This window comes from Lissotriton vulgaris, chromosome 9 (genome assembly GCF_964263255.1).
Source record: "Lissotriton vulgaris chromosome 9, aLisVul1.2, whole genome shotgun sequence".
Lineage (NCBI taxonomy): Eukaryota > Metazoa > Chordata > Amphibia > Caudata > Salamandridae > Lissotriton > Lissotriton vulgaris.
In genome coordinates this window covers 827,463,346-827,482,975 of record NC_141697.1, presented here as the reverse complement: position 1 = coordinate 827,482,975, position 19,630 = coordinate 827,463,346, and the positions used below count along the sequence as shown (strand labels likewise).

General features: G+C 46.1%; 1 protein-coding gene across 3 annotated transcripts in view; it reads right to left on the bottom strand.

Moving 5' to 3' along the window:
* Nucleotides 1-19,630, bottom strand: part of LOC147692313 (endothelial PAS domain-containing protein 1-like) — a 595,714-nt gene that overhangs the window by 157,568 nt on the left and 418,516 nt on the right. For all 3 annotated transcript variants that reach the window (XM_086938561.1, XM_086938562.1, XM_086938563.1), the window contains one exon: nucleotides 6,808-7,262. In XM_086938561.1, coding sequence (XP_086794687.1) covers nucleotides 6,808-7,262 — 455 coding nt within the window. The remainder of the gene's footprint in view (nucleotides 1-6,807; nucleotides 7,263-19,630) is intronic.

The window sequence follows — 19,630 nt, the reverse complement described above, 5'->3', positions numbered from 1 at the left end:
ACTGGTTCCTCCCTGATAATGCCCTGCAGGAACAGGTATCGGCCCTGGGTGTCTGGCCACGTCTTAACATGTGTGTAGTGAACTTGGCGGTGAATCAAAATCGCCACCTCCTGGGACCCCCGTGCAAACCCGGAATGGAACACCTGAGCGTAACCTTAATGCTGAAGGCAGAGCGCCTTTGAACCCATAAGGTGGGTTTCTTGTAGCATGAGTATATTTTGACATGAGCCCTCTTAGCCTGCTGGAGAACCGCCCCTCGCTTAATTTTATCTAATACCCTCCTCTCAATCCAGCTCACTATTTTGAAAGTCCCAGGAGATACCAGGGGGCCACTAGGTGGGTCAGCCATGAAAAACCCTGATGAGATACGGTGGCAAAAAAAAAGTTTGCGGTGTGTGTATGAAGGCCTAACACTACTATAGCAAAGTGCGACTTGTTGACAGTACTATAAACAACCCAAAACCCCCTTCACCCTATCCTTCAATAATGATGAAGCATCTGTCATGGCGGGTGCTGCCGGTGGACCCCAACGGGGAGTCTCGGCACACCTCGACAAATGGATCCCCAAGTTACAACCTCAGCAGGCACCCTCTTTGTGGAAGGGACCAACAGAGAAGCCGGCCCAAATTTAGGCTCCTCCAATCAAGGCAACAGTGTCAAAGTTACACAGGACTGCAATCCCCCCCTCTAATTAGGAGGCCAGAGTAAACTGTCTGGAGGCCGAGCCAGCCCGGGAGGATGCACTGCAGGAGCGGGATCGACGGCTTGATCTTGAGCGTCTGAGATCTTTAAGCTTCAATAGAGGCTGCTTACGGGCCACCTCGCTGGATGAAGAGTCTGATTCATGCTGAGGCGGTGTATGGGGATGCAATCGTACGTCTCATCTCTCCACTGAAACACTTCCTCCGGCGAGTCAAAAAAATGCGTACGGGATTGATACACCAGCCGTAGTCGGGCCGGATACAGCAGAGCGTACAGAAGTTTAAGCTTGCAAAGTCGAGCCTTGGCCGCCAAAAAGGACTGTCTCCGTTGCTGGACCAGTTTCGTGTAGTGCGGGAAGATCAAAATGCAAGCGTTATCAAATAGCAAAGGTTCCTTGGCCCTAGCCTGTTTTAGAATGACATCTCGGTCATGATAGTTCAGCAGCTTTGTGATAACCGGCCTCGGACGGGCTCAAGGCGGAGGCTTCTCCATTAGGGCCCTATGGGCACAATCAACGTCAAAACAGCGGGACAGGGACTCCGGGGAGATCCAGCTCTCCAGCCACCGAGTAAGGAACTGCTTCATATTTCCCCCCTCGCACTCCTCCAGGAAGCCCACAAAGCGGAGGTTGTTACGCCTGGCCCGCCCCACCCCCGCTGAGTCATCTCAAGGGTGTCCACCCGCTTCTGCAGAGTGGCAACTTCGTCCTCCACCCCAGAGATCCGTGTTTCAGGCCCCGTGATGCGGGCCACTGAGTTCCGCAGGTCTTGGCAGAGGAACATGACATGGGAGCAGACTGCTCCGATTTTGGCATCCAGGACATCTCTGGACTGCGTGACAGCGGTCATGAGTGCAGCATTGTCCGGCATATCCGGCACAGCCCCCTGTGCCCCTCCAGGCGCCACAGCGTTGGTCCCAGTGTCCATAAATTTGTCCAGGGTGCTCTGTTTGGCCCAGCGTCCACTCGTCTTGTCCCTCGTCATGGCATCCGCTGAGCCGACCTCTTCCCAGGCCACCCGGCACCAGACCTCCAGGCTACTGCATTAGAGGACCACACAGACATCTGGGTAGAGGATAAAGAATCCCACTCCTGTGAACGTGGCTGGCCGAGACGCCCTCTAGGTGCAAAAGTAAGCAAGGCGGAGGGAGGCCCCTAGGTCCTGAATCCAGGCCCCGCGCAACCTGACCTGGCCGCCGAGCACAGGAAAAGCCAGCAGGCTACAATGTAGAAGCGGCGAGGGGAAGGGGCCCCAAGAAACGACCAAGGCCCGGCAGACTGGAGTCCAGGTCAACCGCCCACTGTAGAGGGATGCCCTAACTTGCTCAGAACCCCCCACTGTCCCAGCAACAGGTATGGCTGCATCCAACTGGGCGCAGAGTCCAGGAGCCAGGGGGACCCCAACACACTCCCCAGGGCCTCTTGCAGTGTCCCTTCCTACCTCTGGGGTAGTCAGCAATGACTCAGGACCACCAAGAGCTCCTGCGGTCCTCCGAGCCATCCACGTCGACTCGTGCGACCCAATATGGCCGCCGGGGCAAGTGCGCAGCGTCCCCAACACAGAGCGAGGCAACGAGCGGCCCTTCTAGCGTCCTCTGACTCAGGGTGCACAGGCCCCACGTTGACCCCAGGGCAGCAAAGCAGTCACCAAGCTCTGTCCATGGCACCCACTCCTCTCAGTGCCCCCACCACTGCCCGATGCAACCATTGATTGTGCAGGCTGATGCCTCCACTCCAGCCCGATATAGCCGCCGACTGCTCCTCAGCTACTCCGATGCGAGAGCAGTGGGAGGGAGGCGGCCTCACCCGAGACCCCCCCGGCTGAATATTCAATGCCTCCGACACCCTCACCTCACCACTTCCTCAGCATGCACACAGTAACAGGATCAACAGACTGCCTGGAGCCCCATATAAGTCGCTCTTCGTGCGCCGGCTGCCGCTCCAGGCTTCAGCGTAGCTCCAACACCCCAGGCCGCGGCCACCACGGCTCGCCACGCCAAGATGCGGGGTCCAAACGGGCTCTGATCGCAGCCCCCACTCACGCCCCACCAGGAACACGATCCGAGTGTAGTATAGGATCGGAGAACAGGATATATGTAGGATTCATGTTTTAGGCTGGCGGAGCTTGCCTAGCACATGTCCGCTGTTAGAAATGGGATTTCTGTTTGGCTACGGCTTGTGCTAAAGCCAGGCAGAAACCACCACTCTACGTCAGGGCAAGGAATTTACACTCCAAAGATAACCCCTGCTCACCCCCTTGGTAGCTTGGCACGAGCAGTCAGGCTTATCCCGGAGGCAATGTGTAAAGCATTTGCGCAACACACACCCACAGCAGCAACACACTAGGCACACCACAAAAAGGAACTCCCCACAAGGTTATATATAAAAATAGCCTTTGTATTACCATAAACACATTAGATCATAATCACATAATTACACTGTGCCAACTGGCACTGGGCAGTATTTACAGGGGATTATATACACAGGACAGGGCCTCGTGGACCACTGTCAGAATCAGCACTTAGTAGAAATAGCACTTAGAACATCGGATAATTGTAGCAACAAATAACAAGTGTAGAACACAACCAGTAACCACTGTTAACAGGTAGGTACACACTTCCCAATCCTAACCACCTTAGGCATATATCACGCAGGGAACCATGAACTCACTAGCATAACTATACTAGGCAAAACAACCTCCTAAGCATAACACACAGTTTGAGGTATCACAGGCATAACGGCATTGCACATTACGCGTAAATCACATTAGGCATCAGGTCATTACCAACATGAAAACAAATACCATCATCTTGCATAGAATTACATTTGATAACACAAATACCATCACCTTGCGTGGAATTACATTAAGTACTGACCCCCCAGACCAACTTGGCCTCTCAGGGGCTGAAACGCCCTTTGTCCAGCAGAGTCAGGGCTAACGGCTGCAAATGCAGCGATGCACAGGGGCACCACCTAAAGGTTGCAGCTGCCCACTAAGTGCTGGGCAGCTGGGGAAACTGAGCCTGGCACCAGTGGGCCTCCTGGCTCTCCTCTGGGGCTCTAAACACAAAATGCCTCCACACGTTGGAGCCTCGAGGGCTCTGAATGAAATGTGCCCTAAATCACGTTGAAGCCACGGGGCTCTGGACCATCGGGAAATGCTGCCACACGGTGGGAGCGGCCGCTAACAGAAACTGCCCCCACATGGGGCACTGCAATGTAGGAGCCATGGGGCTCGGTATTGCCCAGAAATGCCCCATATGTGTAGGTGCCACGTGGGCTCTAAACAGAAATGCCCCACTAAGCAGGGGAGCGACCCGCTGCCATCTGGGGCCGCTCCTCACCTGAATCGGTGCCCCTGCCTCGAGACGCCCGCACTGACCGGGCCTCCGCTGGGGACTCCTCTTTGACCCGGCGCTGCTCCTTGGCAGGGGCTGCTCGGGGTTAGCCCTCCTCACCGGGCTCCTTTGCCGGCCTGTAAGCGGTGGCGGGGCTCTCCTCACCACATTGGAGCCCCGCTCTGCTGTGAGAGACACATGCAAGACACACACTACAGCTGCGGGAGCCATGCTTCACCGTCTCCTCCGGGCCGGACATCCTGTTCCTCGGTCGGGCCCCGCCCTTGTCTCAGCGAGGGCTGCCTGACTTCTGGATTTCCTCCGGGTCGCGGCGGTGAGCTTTACACGGCAATACGAGGGGTAGGCACCCACAATAGCACAATATAAGCAGGGTAGGCACCTGCAATTCAAGAGGTAACACACAACGAAGACGCAGGGTGGGCACCTGCGCACCGCCAATCAAAACACGACAGGGCAGAGATGCGGGGTGAGCACCCGCACCGGAAATAAGCAAAGGGGGATCCCCACGCCGGGGATTCCCTCGAGAAAGAGATCGTCGCCCCAGCGGTGCAATGCTATATTTTTAGAAGGGGGAGGCCAGCGCTTCCTAGGCGCTGGCAGGAAAAATAAAGCGCTCCCAGGCGCTACCTGGCAAAGTTCAGAAAAGTCTTGTAGGAGGTAAGGGGGGGGGGGCAAAGGCTGGGCCCAGGGGCCAGCTCACAGGGCCCTCCAGCAGGGAGTAGCACCCAGTGGCGGTTCCTCCTGGTGCCCAGCAGCAGCAGCAGGCCCCCCTCAGGCTAGGATCAGAAGAACATTTTACATGGGGTCACAGCCTTTTTTTTATAAACACTTTCCTTTGTCTCTAGGGTGCAGGGTGGCGGAAAACAAGATGCAGCTGGTTCTGGTGCCCCTCTCCCCATTCACAGGACAGGCTAGGGACATCAGTCGCACCACAGGGGGCGGAGCCAGCATTGTGTAGGGAAGGCCCAGCCCTATTCAGGTCCCAGGTGCACTCCTCCCTGCCATCAACATGCAGATCTCTCCATTCACCACCGGGGCAGATCCATCCTGACTCCTGGAGCCAGGCACACCAGCCAGCTCCAGCCAATCACAAGCCAGACAGTCAATTCACATTCAATACACAGACATGCCAACTTCTAGAAGTGGCACTTCCACTCCAGACACATTAAATCCATGCACATCATCGCGCAGCATCTAATCTCACGAGTTTGCACATACCAAACTCGAGCCTGCACTCCCCACACATCAGGAACTACCATGGACACACATTCCCCATGCATTCCTATGGGAGGGCAGACCAATCTCACCACACGCACTCAGACTGCGCACACACTTTACACTGGGACACAGTGTTAAAGTGCCCAGAAGCCAAAAACAACTAACACCAAGTCACCTTACAAAGCAAAAAGTTTAGGGGTGAACCGTGCCAAAAGGGCCAAGTCCAACATCCACCATCTTGGCTGCCAGGCCACGCCTTACATGCCAAGTTTGGTGTAAATCTGTTCAGCATATTTTGCGATATCTTTCAGCAAAACTTCCTATGGGACCTAAATGGGAAATCATACATTTTTCACCCTTACCCCTCGAACTTTTTTGTCCATGCATGGCTCTTCATGGAGTTGGCACACTGAAACTTAGCTGACTGTGTACTGATTCGTCCACAGGGTCAAAAGTTGTTGGTAAATTTAAAAAATGCCTTTTTTCATACACGAATCAGCCTGCATATGCACTTCCACAATGGCTCGTCACTAAACCAACAGTTATTTGAAGAAAAGTGTCATTCTAAGTCATTTTCACATATTAGACCTCAGAAGTTCTGCACTTTGGAACCTAAACCATGGGGAACCGCATGATCAAACAAAACAGTACTCTAACAGGATGCACAGAACATTGGGCCATATGTATCAAGGAACCAATTTGCGATTCTGTAATAGCGATTTTTAAGAAATCGCTATTTCAGAATCGCAAAATGGTATGTATCAAGAAAAATGATTTTTTTTTGCGATTTCTTGATATTCCTTGATTGCGAATTTGCAAATTGCGAATTCTCAATTAAGGAATACTTTCCCATTCATTTCTATGGGCCAGGAGGCCCATAGGAAGGAATGGGAATTTTTGAGAATAATTTCAAGGGTGCAGGGGTGTCCAAAGGACACCCTGTTGCATCCCTGAAATAAGCATAGGTGCACATGTGGTGCACATACATGCCCTAAGGGCATGTATGTACGTCACATGGCACTTTGAAAAATGCAAAAATTTGAATTTTTCAAGGAATTCGCAACTTACCACCAACTAAAAGTTGGTGGTAATTTGCGATTCCTTAAGGCCATTTAGCAATTTTTTTGCCTTCTTACATTGCATTTAAGGAATCTCAAAATTTGCTATTCCTTAAATGCAATCGCAAAATAAGGAATCGCAAATTTTGCAATTCCTTATTTTGCATTTGTTTTTCCTTCATACATCTCATTTTGCGAATTCGCATTCGCAAAGGCCGAAATTCGCAGAATTGCGGCCTTTGCAAATGCGAATTTCATGATACATATGGCCCATTGTGATTTGTGCCTTCTTTGGACATTCCCTAATGTTGGCCAAGGAGTCCAGGCACTTCAGCCTGGCCCTGCATGGATCCTCTAAACAGTGCACTGCCCCAGAGCCTCTGAAAGGAAACGTCTGTCAGCTGAACCCTCCAACAGGTACGAAATTATTCTGTAATGGAGAGCAAAGAGGTATAAAATAGCTCTTGCTTACCTTTCTGTGACTGGTGGTTGGAAGAAGATGCTGCCTTGTGATTTGTTCTCCTGAATTTGAGGCCAATTTCCAAACAACATTCTACCAGAGGAGTCTCCAAATGGAGGATCTGGGGGCCAGGGATCACCAGGCCAACCAGTAAAAGGATGCAAGTATCCTTGATCGGTGTAGCAGGAGGGGGTGTTCTTTCCATTATCTGGCTTTGTATACATCACTTCCTCATTCAGTTCCATATTTTTACCTAGTGGTGATAGACCTTTCTCTAATGGTAGCTGGAAATAACCTGGGATGGACCTTTTCTCATGAGATAGGTAATCAAAATCAGCCTTGTCAAATTCATGTAAGGTGCAACCCAATGATTGATCGTCTTCACAGATGGGTGTAAGATGGAAATCTTCCCCTTCCATCGGGATGTAAGGAGCCAGCATTTCCAGGTCTGAATCCTTGAACTCTCTCTGCAAAAGATAAGAGGTGTTTCATCATTGGAAGCAGTGATGAAAACGATATACAATGCTCTCTGCAACTACACAACCATTCAGCAAATAAGCCCAAACTTTAATGGCAAATGAATAATATGTGTGCCTATTAAGAAGGTGACTCCTACTTCAAATAAATATTCTGGAAGAGCACTCAAAAGACAATTCAGTAATAAGTTGATGGTGGTTGAAGCATGTTATAATTTGTCTTCCCATTTTTTATTCAGGGGATAGTAAAAGATCCAACTACAGGATCGAACATTTTAATCTCTAATGCCCTTGCACCAAAAGTAATGTTTTGGGAGTCTGGTAGTGTAATTTTAAAGAAATGTTACAATGATATATTAGATCTTGGGCTTGATGTACACCACAGTTTTGTGGTGCAGATCCTGCAATTTAGAAAAAACATAGGGGCATATTATCAAGGAACAGCGGTAAAATTATCGCTGCTTTAGCGGCAGAAAACTGCCACTAAAACGGCGATAATGGGCTTGATAATATGCCCTTGAGAATTCCAATAGAAGCCCATGTTCTGGTGTTAACATGGGCTACTATTGGAATTCTCAAGGGCATATTATCAAGCCCATTATCGCCGCTTTAGCGGCAGATTCCTGCCGCTAAAGCAGCGATAATTTTAACGCCGTTCCTTGATAATATGCCCCACAGGCTTTTAGACTGCAAAAAGGGAGGGGTAATGTACCATAGTTACTTTGTGTGTCCTTTATGATTTTCAGACTCGTAAAATAACTTTTGTGACTCATTCCTTAAGGCACAGAAGGGGGGTATAAAAGGGCATCATCCTCTGGGATTTGCAATGAGGTACAACAATGATTTGTGACAACATTTACAGGTTCAAACCACTGACGAGTTACTGAGACTGACGCTGTGGTGGAAAGGTATTTGCAAAGGGGAAACTGCCCTGGTACAACAGCTTCCCTTTGGAAATTATATCGGAAAGCATGCGGGTAGCAGGTAGTAGTCTTAGGACCCCTGCCTGCTTCCCTCAATGTATTTTAACAGGGAAACATTTTGTTTTATAAGCAGCACCTCACCCTTAATGATCCAGTGCTGTTTTAGACAAATATTCCATTTGGGCAAGCAAATGCAGGGATGGTGCTTTATTTCCCATTGCAGTCTAACATTGCTGCATTCACAGGAATTCACAGGGAGTCATGAATAACACCCTACCTGATTATTAAGCATCAGGCAGGGACAACATACCTTCATCTCTGAAACTGCAGGTGCTACTTTTAATAAAAAATAATGATTTGCTTTGGAGAGATATTGGGGGAAGCAGGCAATGAACCCATTCCTGCATGCCTGCCTGCTAATCAGATACAACTCCAGCTAGGTGCGATCAATGGTTTAGGAACACAATTGAGGTCACAGACCATTGATTCATTTCTCATTATGAATTTGAAGTAGGAGAGAAAATCCCCCCATCTCGCCCTCTTCTAATTGCAATTGGTAATGAGTCCCAAAAGATTATGCATCTCAAGAAGGCTTTGAGGTGTCATCAGTGATGTCACTGATCATGTCATGAGTGATGTAATATGTGAGGTCATAAGCAGTGCATTGCAAGGGTGAAAGTTATACTGCTGACTTTCTATTGTTTTATACAAGTGACATCTAAGCCTAGCAATAACGTCCCTGTAACCTTTAGTTTTTTCAGTGAATTTCCAAGGATTTTTAATGTTAATTCCAAACTATAAGTCCTTGTAACCTTTGTTTTGTTTTGTGAATTTTTTATGTTTTTTTAAATTCTATTTCCTAACTGTAACCTGTAACCATTGAGAGTGTGTGAGTGTGTATGTGTGAGTGATTGTATAGGTCGGTGAGTGGTTGTGTGAGTGGCTGTATGGGTCTGTGATTGGGTATGTAAGTGTCTGAGTGGGTCTGTGAGTGTGTGCATGAGAGTGTGTTTGAGTGAGCCTGTGAGTGGGTGGGAGAGTGTCTGAGTGGCTTTGTGAGTGCCTCCATGAGTGTGTGAGCCAGTCTAAGAGGGAGAGCATGAGTATCTAAATGAGTCTGTGAGTGGGTGGGTGAGTTTTTCAGTGGGTTTTGCAGTTGGTACATGAGTCTTGTATGGGTCTGTGAGTGGGTGTGTGAGTCTCTGAGTGGATCTGTGAGTCAGTGCATGAGTCTCTGAGTAGGTAATTGAGAGGGTGCATGACTTTCTGAGTGGGTTTGTGAGTGGTTGTACCTGTCTGAGTGAGTGAATGGATCTTTAATGGCTGTGAGAGTGCCTGAGTGGGTCTGTGGATAGGTGCCTCACTGGGTTTTCTAAGTGGGTGTGAGAGTGTCTGAGTGGATCTGTGAGTGGGTACATGAGTGTCTGAGTGATCCTATGAGGGTGTTCGAGAGTGTCTAAGTAGGTCTGTCAGTGGGTGTGTGAGTGTCTGAGTGGGTCTGTGAGTGGGTGTATCAGTGTGTGAGTGGGTGTGTGAGTGAGTGTCTAAGTGTCTGTGTGGGTGCGTCAGTAGCTGTGTGAGTGACTGGTCCACAACGGAACTGCACCTGCCCCTTTATCCAACAAGAATGTACAGTTTGGCACAACATATCTACTCAAATTTATACTTTATTCTAGTTAATTAGTAACCACTACCTTGTTGGGTAAATGTGCAGTTCGTATTCTACACTACAGATGTGTAATGGACCACGAGGAAATGTCTCTAGTGACCTTGTATGCATTTTGACAATGCAATTTTTCCTTCTGCCTCTTTATCCAGAAATGTGATAACATTAATCATCCTATAGAGAGGTCAACGAGATTACAAAGAGGTAAATTGCCACCATACAAGGGTACTTCCTCTCAGCTATATAAAGTAAGTGCTTCTTTGTTTGGTGGAGATGTCCTCATATTCTTTGGCATGAAGAACGTGTCACCAGAATCGGCGGTAAACACGCTGGAGAGCCTTTTGGCAAGCTGCCTATCATTCTGGCAAAAGCTAGGAAGATCTTTGCATACTACTATGGTGGGTGGAAGGCCTGCTCATTTCTTAGAAGGAGAGAGGGGCCCTATCCCCCCTCCGTGGGCCAATGTTGGCTCCAAGGACCCCATCCCCGGGCCTGGCATCAAATCCATGGGGAGGGGGACTGTGGGGTCTCTGTCCCTAGGCAAATTTTGGCCCCGGGGACCCTAACCTCTGAGGTACAGCCTTGACATGCTGAGTGCCCTGTAGCACACCCAGGGCACCCAGTCAGCATTGTTGGGGACCGCGGGAGGAGTTTGAAGGCCCCCAAGGTCCCTACTGGTGCCCCGCCTCGAGCGGGAAATGGCATTGCTCTCACACACAGGGAGCTGCTAAACATGCAGCTCCCTCTGTGTGAGAGCAATTGTTTTGTCTGTTTCCCTGCCTGCATGACAGCGGATGGGGAAACAGATAAAAACTATGCTCCCAGCAGGCGGGAGCACTTTGACAGCTCACCCTTACTGGGAATGTCCGCTCTGACTTGGTGGGAGCTGTCATCACCCTGGGACATAGCAGGAGCAAGCCCTAGAGAGTGGTTCTCCAGGGCCATTAATGACTTTCCAAGGCCTGGCCATGGGAGGTGGCAGTCCCTGAGGCCCCAGGGAGTTGGTGGTCGCTGGGTCGAGGGGGCTCCCGCAACCCCCTTCAATATGTTGATTTATTGCCCTGGGAAGCTGGTGTTACCCTGGGGCTTCTACAAAGCCGAGGATGGGGGTCCTCTTCGCCACCCTCCTTTGGAAAAAAGAAAGCCCTGGGGAGGTGGTGGTCCTCGGGGCTTCAATGAAGCTCAGGAGGAGATTCCGCACGGCCCCCTCCATTTATAAGATAAAACCCAAGGGGGGTGGTGATCCCTAGGGCTCAAAGAACCTTAGGAGGGGTCGGCATATGCCCCTCCCCTTTAAAAAATGTTTGCCTCCGGGACCTGGCCCACCTGGGGGCTCTTTTCAAAACAAGCACTGTTTTTTTCCATTTTACCAGAGCCATGAATCCTCCACAATTTTCGACAACTTATTTTAAAAAAATGATTTTTTGCCCTGCCAGGGTACCAAGGGGACCCTAGGATCAGAGGTAGGAGGGCAGGTTACTCCTACCCTGCCCCCTTTTCTTAAAAAACAAAGTTTTTTCTGGGACTTGGTTGAAGCCGCGTCTCAAGGTGGCTACCAACACTTTCTGGTTGAAGAGTTGTCAACCAATCATATCTCTGCATGAGATATACAAATTTAGATTTATTTATTTTAATACCGCTAAAACTACTGACAAGTTTTACACCAAATTACAAAAAGTGTGATCTGTGGAACAAAATACACCATTCTGCCAAATTTAATGTAATTCCATCCAGCAGTTTCGGCTGTAGTCGTGTTCAAAACTCCTATGGGAATTAACATGGGAAGCACACTTATTTGGATGCCCCTTTTTCCTGACCCGCAGTTGACATATCACCCCGAAACTTTCCATGCACAACTAGAATCACAAGTGTCCTTTTTTGGGAAAATGTAGTGATAATTCTTCTCACGGCGCTAAAGATATAGGCAAGTCAAAAAACACTTTTTCTATTGAAAAGCGCACATATATATATATTCACACCAATTCCAATTTCCTTGATAGAGATTGGGCGCCAAAACACCAAGATACAACTCGTGTAGAATTCCTTATTGTGCTTTTTATTCATCAGCTGTACATATATATTCAGATAGATAGATAAATATAGATATTACCTGTCGGATAGTTATATTTAGATCAGCTTTTCCATAGGAAATGCTTTTTTTATTTTGCCAATAACTTAGGCGCCATTTGACGAATCTTCATGAAACTTCCCAAAAAGTGTTCATTTTTGCCTAGTTTGTGTATTGAAAGTTCCAGGGTGATTTGTAAAGTGGGGCCCATGAAGGGGGTGTCTCTAACCAAAATCCCAATTCATTTTCCACAGACTTTTTTGAGACTCACTACAGTAAAAACAGAATTACACCAAATGTCTGTACAAAGCTTGATCTTGGTTTAGAAAGCATGCTTTTTGTGATTTGGTGTAAATCCATTCAGTTGTTTTTAAAATATTAAGTCATTTTTTAAGTATTTAAAATACTAACCTACAAAAATATTCGTATATCAGTACGATTAGGTTCGAGGGACAATTGCCAGTTAGGTTCGAGGGACTCTTGCCAGAGTCCCTTCAACCCACTTAAAAATAGAGCTTTCTTATTGGGACACAGAGCTTTTTTGCCTATGGGCTGTCTTGCTGCATAGTGCCTGCCATGACGCGTTTCACTCCTCACTGGGAGCTTGATCACATGATGCGTCTCCTCTAGGGGAATTCAATAAAAAGAAAAAATGAGCACAATTGCCTGTAGACACAAGCATAACTGGCTCAAGTGTATAGAAAACAGACTATAACACTTTCCTAGTCAATATAAATTATAACATATATAAATATATATACATCCAAACAAATACGAATAAATACATTAGTTAGGTGTTAAAATCGTAGTAGTGAAACATATATATATATCAGAAACCTAGTTGGTTTATAGTGAACCATGATAGAAATCAGTGTTAAGGGTCTATCTATTAAAACCACTCTTAATTAAACCTACATCAATAACAATCAATATTTCATTTTTGACATAGTAGGCAAGTGCTAAATGAATGATATATGAAGTTACACCTCTCTAATAATCATATCATAAAGACAAAGCACATCTAGGAAATATAAAGTGCAACATTAGGCAGGAATCAACAAGTCCGGACATTATAGAAACAAAAATCTGAAATGAAGTCAGATTAAAGAAATGGCCTACAAATAGCTCATAAATCATATTAGCAGCATTGCAGACCTAATAGAACAGGAGTTCTACATGAAATCATCATTCGATATTAAAGTGCAAGTGCATAAATGACTAAACAGGTCTAAATCATTATAACCAGCCGCTAAAAAGTCAAATCTGAGTAAAATCTAATTGTTCCATATAAGTAAAAAAGCCTAATAAACAGTGCTAAGTGAAAAAAAAAATTGTGCTGTGCAAAATACTGGTTCACTAGCAGCTAAGGAGAAGCCCTAAGTCATTTAAGCCTAAATGATCATAAAGTGCAAATGCAACACGTAGGCCCACAAGGGTTTTTGGAGTCGCATCATACATTTTCAGAAATCGCAAAATTTTTGCGATTTCTAAAAATGCGATTGCTTTCAAGAAATCGCAAATTTGCGATTTCTTAAAAGCAATGCATGATTAGTTTTAAAATTGCGAATTCGCAATTAGGGTGTCAAATTTACCGAGTGGTTGAACCACTCGGTAAATTTGCAAAAAGTGTTAAAAACGCAGCAAATGCATTTTTTTAACTTTCAAGTTACGGACACACATGTCCTTAGGACATGTGTGTGTGAAACATGATGCGAAAACAACATTTCATGGGTGCAGGGGGGTTCATTTCACCACCCTTGAAATGCAATCAGGATTTGCGATTTTCAAAGTGCGAATTCGCAATTCCCATTGATCCCTATGGGCCTTTTGGCCCATAGGATCAATGTGAATTGCGAATTCGCACTTTGAAAATCGCATAATATTTGCGATTTGGTAGAAATTGCGATTTCTACCGAATCGCAAATAATTTGCGAAAATATTCATGCATCCCGTTTTGCGAATTCTAAAATGCGAATCGCTATTTTTCGCACTTTAGAACTCGCAAAATCCCGGGATGATGCATGTGGGCCGTAGTATCTAGTTCACAGAAAAACACATCTATAATGGGCAAAAAACTAAATACAGAAAGAAGGAACGAAATTGATAGTGAAAGTAGTGTCCTATTCACATATGTATGGACTAATCACTGAAACAAAGATACCTTGCAGAAAAATCCTCTTATCATCATAAAAAATCCTCTTATCATCATAAAAAGTTGTGCAAATCCTCACTCATATTTAGGCAGTTAGGGACTCTTGTATCGAGAGCTACAATGAAATGTGATTCGCGTTGCCTTAATAGCTTATCTCAATTCCCTCCCTGTCCGGGCTTTGGGACTGACCCTAAAACTGTGTATTGCAGATCATTCAGTTTGTTGTTGTGAACTGATTTAAAATGTCTGGTGACCGGATAGTTATGGTCAGAATTAACAATGGCCCTTATGTGTTGGAGGATACATTTATGCACTGGGAGTTTGGTACTGCTAATGTATTCTAAATTACATGTACATTCCAATTTATAAATTGCATATTCAGTACAAGTAAGATGTTTTTGAATAGCTATATCCCTCTCACTAAATGCTGTCTTATAATGTGTACCATTTTTAGCAAATGTGCATGCACAACAGGAATTGCATTTAAAGAAACCTGTTTTAGTGAGCCAGGAAATTTTGATCTTAACCTCTGGCATTTGTTTGCACAAGGGCATCCCTCATTGAGGGTGCCCTTCTAAAGGTGATGGCAGGCCATCTAGGAAGAATTGGACCTAGAATATTGTTGGTAAGTACAATTGGCCATTCAGAATATATGATCTTACGTATTATATCCTCTTGTTCACTAAACGTGGTTATTAAACGAATTGAATGTACCTCTTCGTTTAATCCATCCTTGTTGACAACACTGTTAGATTGGGGCTGTCGAAGTGTATCTCTTGGCAGGCTATTGGCTTTATTCAAGGCTAGGGTCAAAAGTGATTTCTTTTAACCCCGCTCAAGGAATCTGCAGTATGCATCCCTTTGACATTCAATGGAGACAGCCTCGGAACTACAGATTCTCCGAATCCAAAGAATTCTCCATAAGGTATGATGTTAATTAAATGGCGAGGGTGTGTGCTTTACGCATGTAAAATAGAATTACCAGCAGTGGTTTTTCTGTGTAACTTAATATGTAATATAACTTCATTAATATACAGCAGCACATCAAGAAATTCATCTCTAGAGCTGTCTATAGAGACTGTAAACTTCAAGTTTAAATCATTAGAGTTGATGTCTCCTACAAACTCAAGAGCCTCCTCCTTTGAACCACTCCAGACCAAACAGATGTCATCAATGTAGCACCAATAAGGAACTATGTGACTACACGAGTGCAGGTGCTTGGACCTGAGGACATGCTTCTACCACCAGCCCACATGCAAACATGAGAAGCTGGGGGAGACACATGCCCCCATCGCCACACCTCGCACCTGTTGATGTATTTCATTCTGGAATAAAAAGTAATTAGTCATCAAACATAGTTCAATAATTTCCAACAGGATACAATTATGGTCTTTCATGTTAATATCCCTGTTCTCCAAGAAATGTCTGGTTACACTCAAGCCATTCGCAAGATTTATGCTTGTATAAAGCGATTCAATGTCCATGACCATTAGCAGATAATTTGGACACCAAATTACATCTTCAATCTCATTCAAAAAGTCAGACGTGACTCTTAAATATGAAGCTAAAGTGGTCACATGCGGTTGCAGAAAAAAATCTACATATTTTGAAAGATTTTCGTTCATGCTCCTTTGGACTGAAATAATCGGTCGACCTGGTACTGGGGTGGTCTTTTTGTGTACTTTAAGCAGAAAGTAAAGCATTGGAGTGACCGGATGTTCAACATTTAAAAAATTAATTTCTTCTTTGGTCATCAAAACCCCTTCTTCTCCAATGATGAATTTGCTTACATGTTTTGTCCTCAGCTGATCTCATCTCAAATTTTGTTGATTTTCTAAAACATAGAGTGTCAGAAATATAACGATCAGCTTCTGCCAGATAGTCTTTTCGAGACCACAGAACTGTGCTCCCACCCTTATCCGATTAATTGATGATAAGGTCTTGATTCTTTTGAAGATTGACAATCAGAGCATCATATTGTGTATTCCTATAATCCCCACGCCGTTGGGTTGGTGTTACGGTTCTATTTAACACCTTCAATTCAGCAATGACTCTGTCACTGAATACATCCACTGCATCTTTCGGCATTAATGGAAGAAACGTGGAAGTTGGACAAAAAGGACTAGGATCCGACTTCTTTAGGCAGATATCTTGAGTAATAGGGGATGAATCATCACCGTTTGTTTCATGTGCTAGACCATAAAGTACTTGCAAGTTAGGTATATCTTTGAGGTGTAATGTCCCATCTGTATTAATGTTGCTGGGAGGATTTGTTAATGATCTGTCAGTGAATGTGTTTAATTGAAAATGTTTGATTAACTTTATTTTCCTGAAGAACTTAACACATCAATCCTAGTCTGGTTATTTGAGAAGCGGTGTTTAGGACAATAGGAGAGACCCAACGATAAAAGTTGCATTTCAGCCTTAGATAAAATAGTGTCAGTTAGATTGATGACAGTGGTTTGAATGCCACTTTTAATTTCTTCCAGTTCCTTTGTGCATTCCCTCTTGAGGTACTTTTTGCGGTGCTTTACCCTCCTCTACCTCCCACATTTATTGGCTGCTCTCCTTTCACATACAGAGGTTTGCGGGGGCGCAAGGTATACCGCCGGTCCTCACTGACAAAATTCAATTCCTCTACTAGGGTAAAACTAGAGGGGCCTGATGCCAAAGCTTCCGATGTGCTTGGTGGATCATCCTCAGATTCACTGTTAGATGTAAGAGAAACAGAGTCAGAATCCCCTTCATTTACCCTGGCCTCACTTCTAGCCAGTCCTTGTTTGCTTTGAGAGTTTCCACTGGTTAGTGCTTGTCTTTTATAATTATCATATTTACGTGCAAGCGTAAAAATTCTTCCAGTGACGTAATCATTTTAATCACGCGCAAACTTGAAAATCTTTCTTTCCTTAATCGTATCTTTATGTTTCTTTACTCTTAATTCAATTTAATGTTTTCCCGTATTAATCAACTCAGTTTGTCCAGTAGCATCAAGTAGGCCATTAATACAGTCGATTTCCACCAAAAAAACATTACGATAAATCTCTGTATTTTATTAAAATATGGTTCATGTTCACGATGCCTACAGGTTTTTTTCTGTCCATTCTTGTAACATTAGTGGATTCGGGTTTTCAAATGTAGGTGCAATGAGCACATGCAACCCTCTTGGAACACGATTGGCGTCTCTGTACTTCTCTAATGATTTTTTCTCCCATCATTTAGATAGTTAATTTGTATGTATATATATAAACAGTGGCGATCCTGTGGAACTCCCAGGGTCAAAAGTAATTATGAATGGAGGGGGGCATGTGGCCCCCTCCTTGGCCTCTTTTGGGCCTGTGGACACTCAATCCTTGTGTCCTGAAAGAAATTGTGATGTGGGCACAAACTGACCCCATTGGAGTTGCAGAGGTCAAGCCCTGTGCCAACTCCCTCCAGTGAACAAAGGATGCAGGGTCTTGTTGGAGTGCAGGCCTGCGATCCATTCTCAGTTTAGTTGAAGCCCGTTTTGGAACTTTGGGGTAGTTGGTGCAGAACTCTTTTTCCACAAAAGGTACCCATAACAAATGTGAGCCCCTTTTTCCAACATCCTGGGAATTCTTAAGATACCCAGAGTTAATAGAGATTCCTGAAGGGAAAAAGAAATAGCTAACTTATTGCAACATTTGGGGGGGATGGGAAACAAGTGCTGTGCCAGAAAAGTGAATTGTGTATTTTTTTCCCAAAAAAATCATTAACAAAAGGTTTGTTGTCCCAGGATCACAATTTTAACAGTTTTCAGGACAAGCAGTTGTAGCACCCAAAAAAATGTTATCCCCACAGTTTTTGCATTTTTCTAAGAAGTGGCATTTTAATTGGATGGGTGGTAGGAATTATGTGGGTCTCTGTAGATTCCGGAAGTTTGCATCACAGAAATGGAAGCAAATGTGTGAGTTTAGGCAAAGCTTAAAGTTTGTAGGACATCATGAAAATGTTATGGGATCCATGCATGGTACACTACCCTTGAGTCCCCTGACCTGTATGTGTTATCCACCACAAAACAATGTAGCAAGCAAGGCCAATAAAACTCGCACATCGCATTTTAGTCCGCATAACAGTTTCAGAACAGGAGCAAAGTACAACTTTAAAAATGTTTTTTTAGTGTTTCATATAGCGCGTACTAGACCTGAGAGATCGGGTATCAGAGCGCTTTACATGAGCACCAGTTTCGCTACAGATGGACACATTCATTTTTGGTAGGCAGAGGGAGATTAAGTGATTTGCCCAGAATCACAGGCTGTTGAGTGTCGTTGCCGAGACTCGAACCTGGTTCCCCAGCTTCGAGGTCGACCTCTCTAGCAGTAAGGCTACATTCAAAAGAGAACAAGCATTTACAATGCAATGGTCTCGGCATTATTAAAAGTAGAGCTATTGGCATTGCTCATGACATTTCATTATTTTTTTTTTAAATCATAAATAAATGGCTTTGTCATTTATATTGCCAATAGCTTAATCGCTTGCATATGCGAGACCTATTGCATTTGCACCCACACACACAAACACAGAGCCCCCCCACACACAGAGCCCCCAAACACACACACAGCCCCACACACACAGAGCCCCCCACACACATAGAGCCCCACACACACACACACAGAGCCACACACACACACACACACACACACACACACACACACACACACAGCCCCCCACACACACACAGAGCCACACACACACAGAGCCCCACACACATACACAGAGCCCCCCACACACACAGAGCACCACACACACACACAGAGCTCCACACACACACACAGAGCCCCACACACACAGAGCCCCCCCCACACACTGATCCCCCCCCACACACACAGAGCCACACACACACACAGAGCCCCCCCCCACACACACACAGAGCCCCCCCCACACACAGAGCCCCACACACCCACACAGAGCCCCACACACACACAGACCCCCCCACACACACAGAGCCCCCCCACACACTCAGAACCACACACACACACAGAGCCACACACACACACACAGAGCCCCCCCCACACACACAGAGCCCCCCCCCCCACACACACACAGGCCTCAGTCTTCATCATATCTCAGACATTTGTTAAGGCCGCTTCCAATAGGTTTGGGAATGTGTGGTTAAAGAGTGGTATGGTGAGGTCAATTGGACCAGAGTAGTCAACGCTGCACGTAGGAGGCGTTGGCGTCCTGGGCAGTGGTCCGATCCCCCTTTCAGGCGACAGTTCGGCACGGAGGCGGCCTGTACTCAGCGTACAGCGCGGCTCTCCCTTGTGAGGCGTGGCTTTGAGCAAGGGGCGTATTGTGCAGGGATTCATTCTCCCCCAGACGTGGCAATGCGGCACGGGGCCGGCCTGTACTAAGCGTACAGCGCGGCTCCCCCTTGTGTGGCGCGGCCTCGGGGACAAGGTGCGGAATGAAGTGGGTACGCTTCAGGCGTACGGCACGGACCTCAGCTCACTCCTCAAAGGTTGGTGCAATGTTGGTACGCTCCGGCATACGACACGGACCTCGGCTCACTCCTTGAAGGTTGGTGCGATG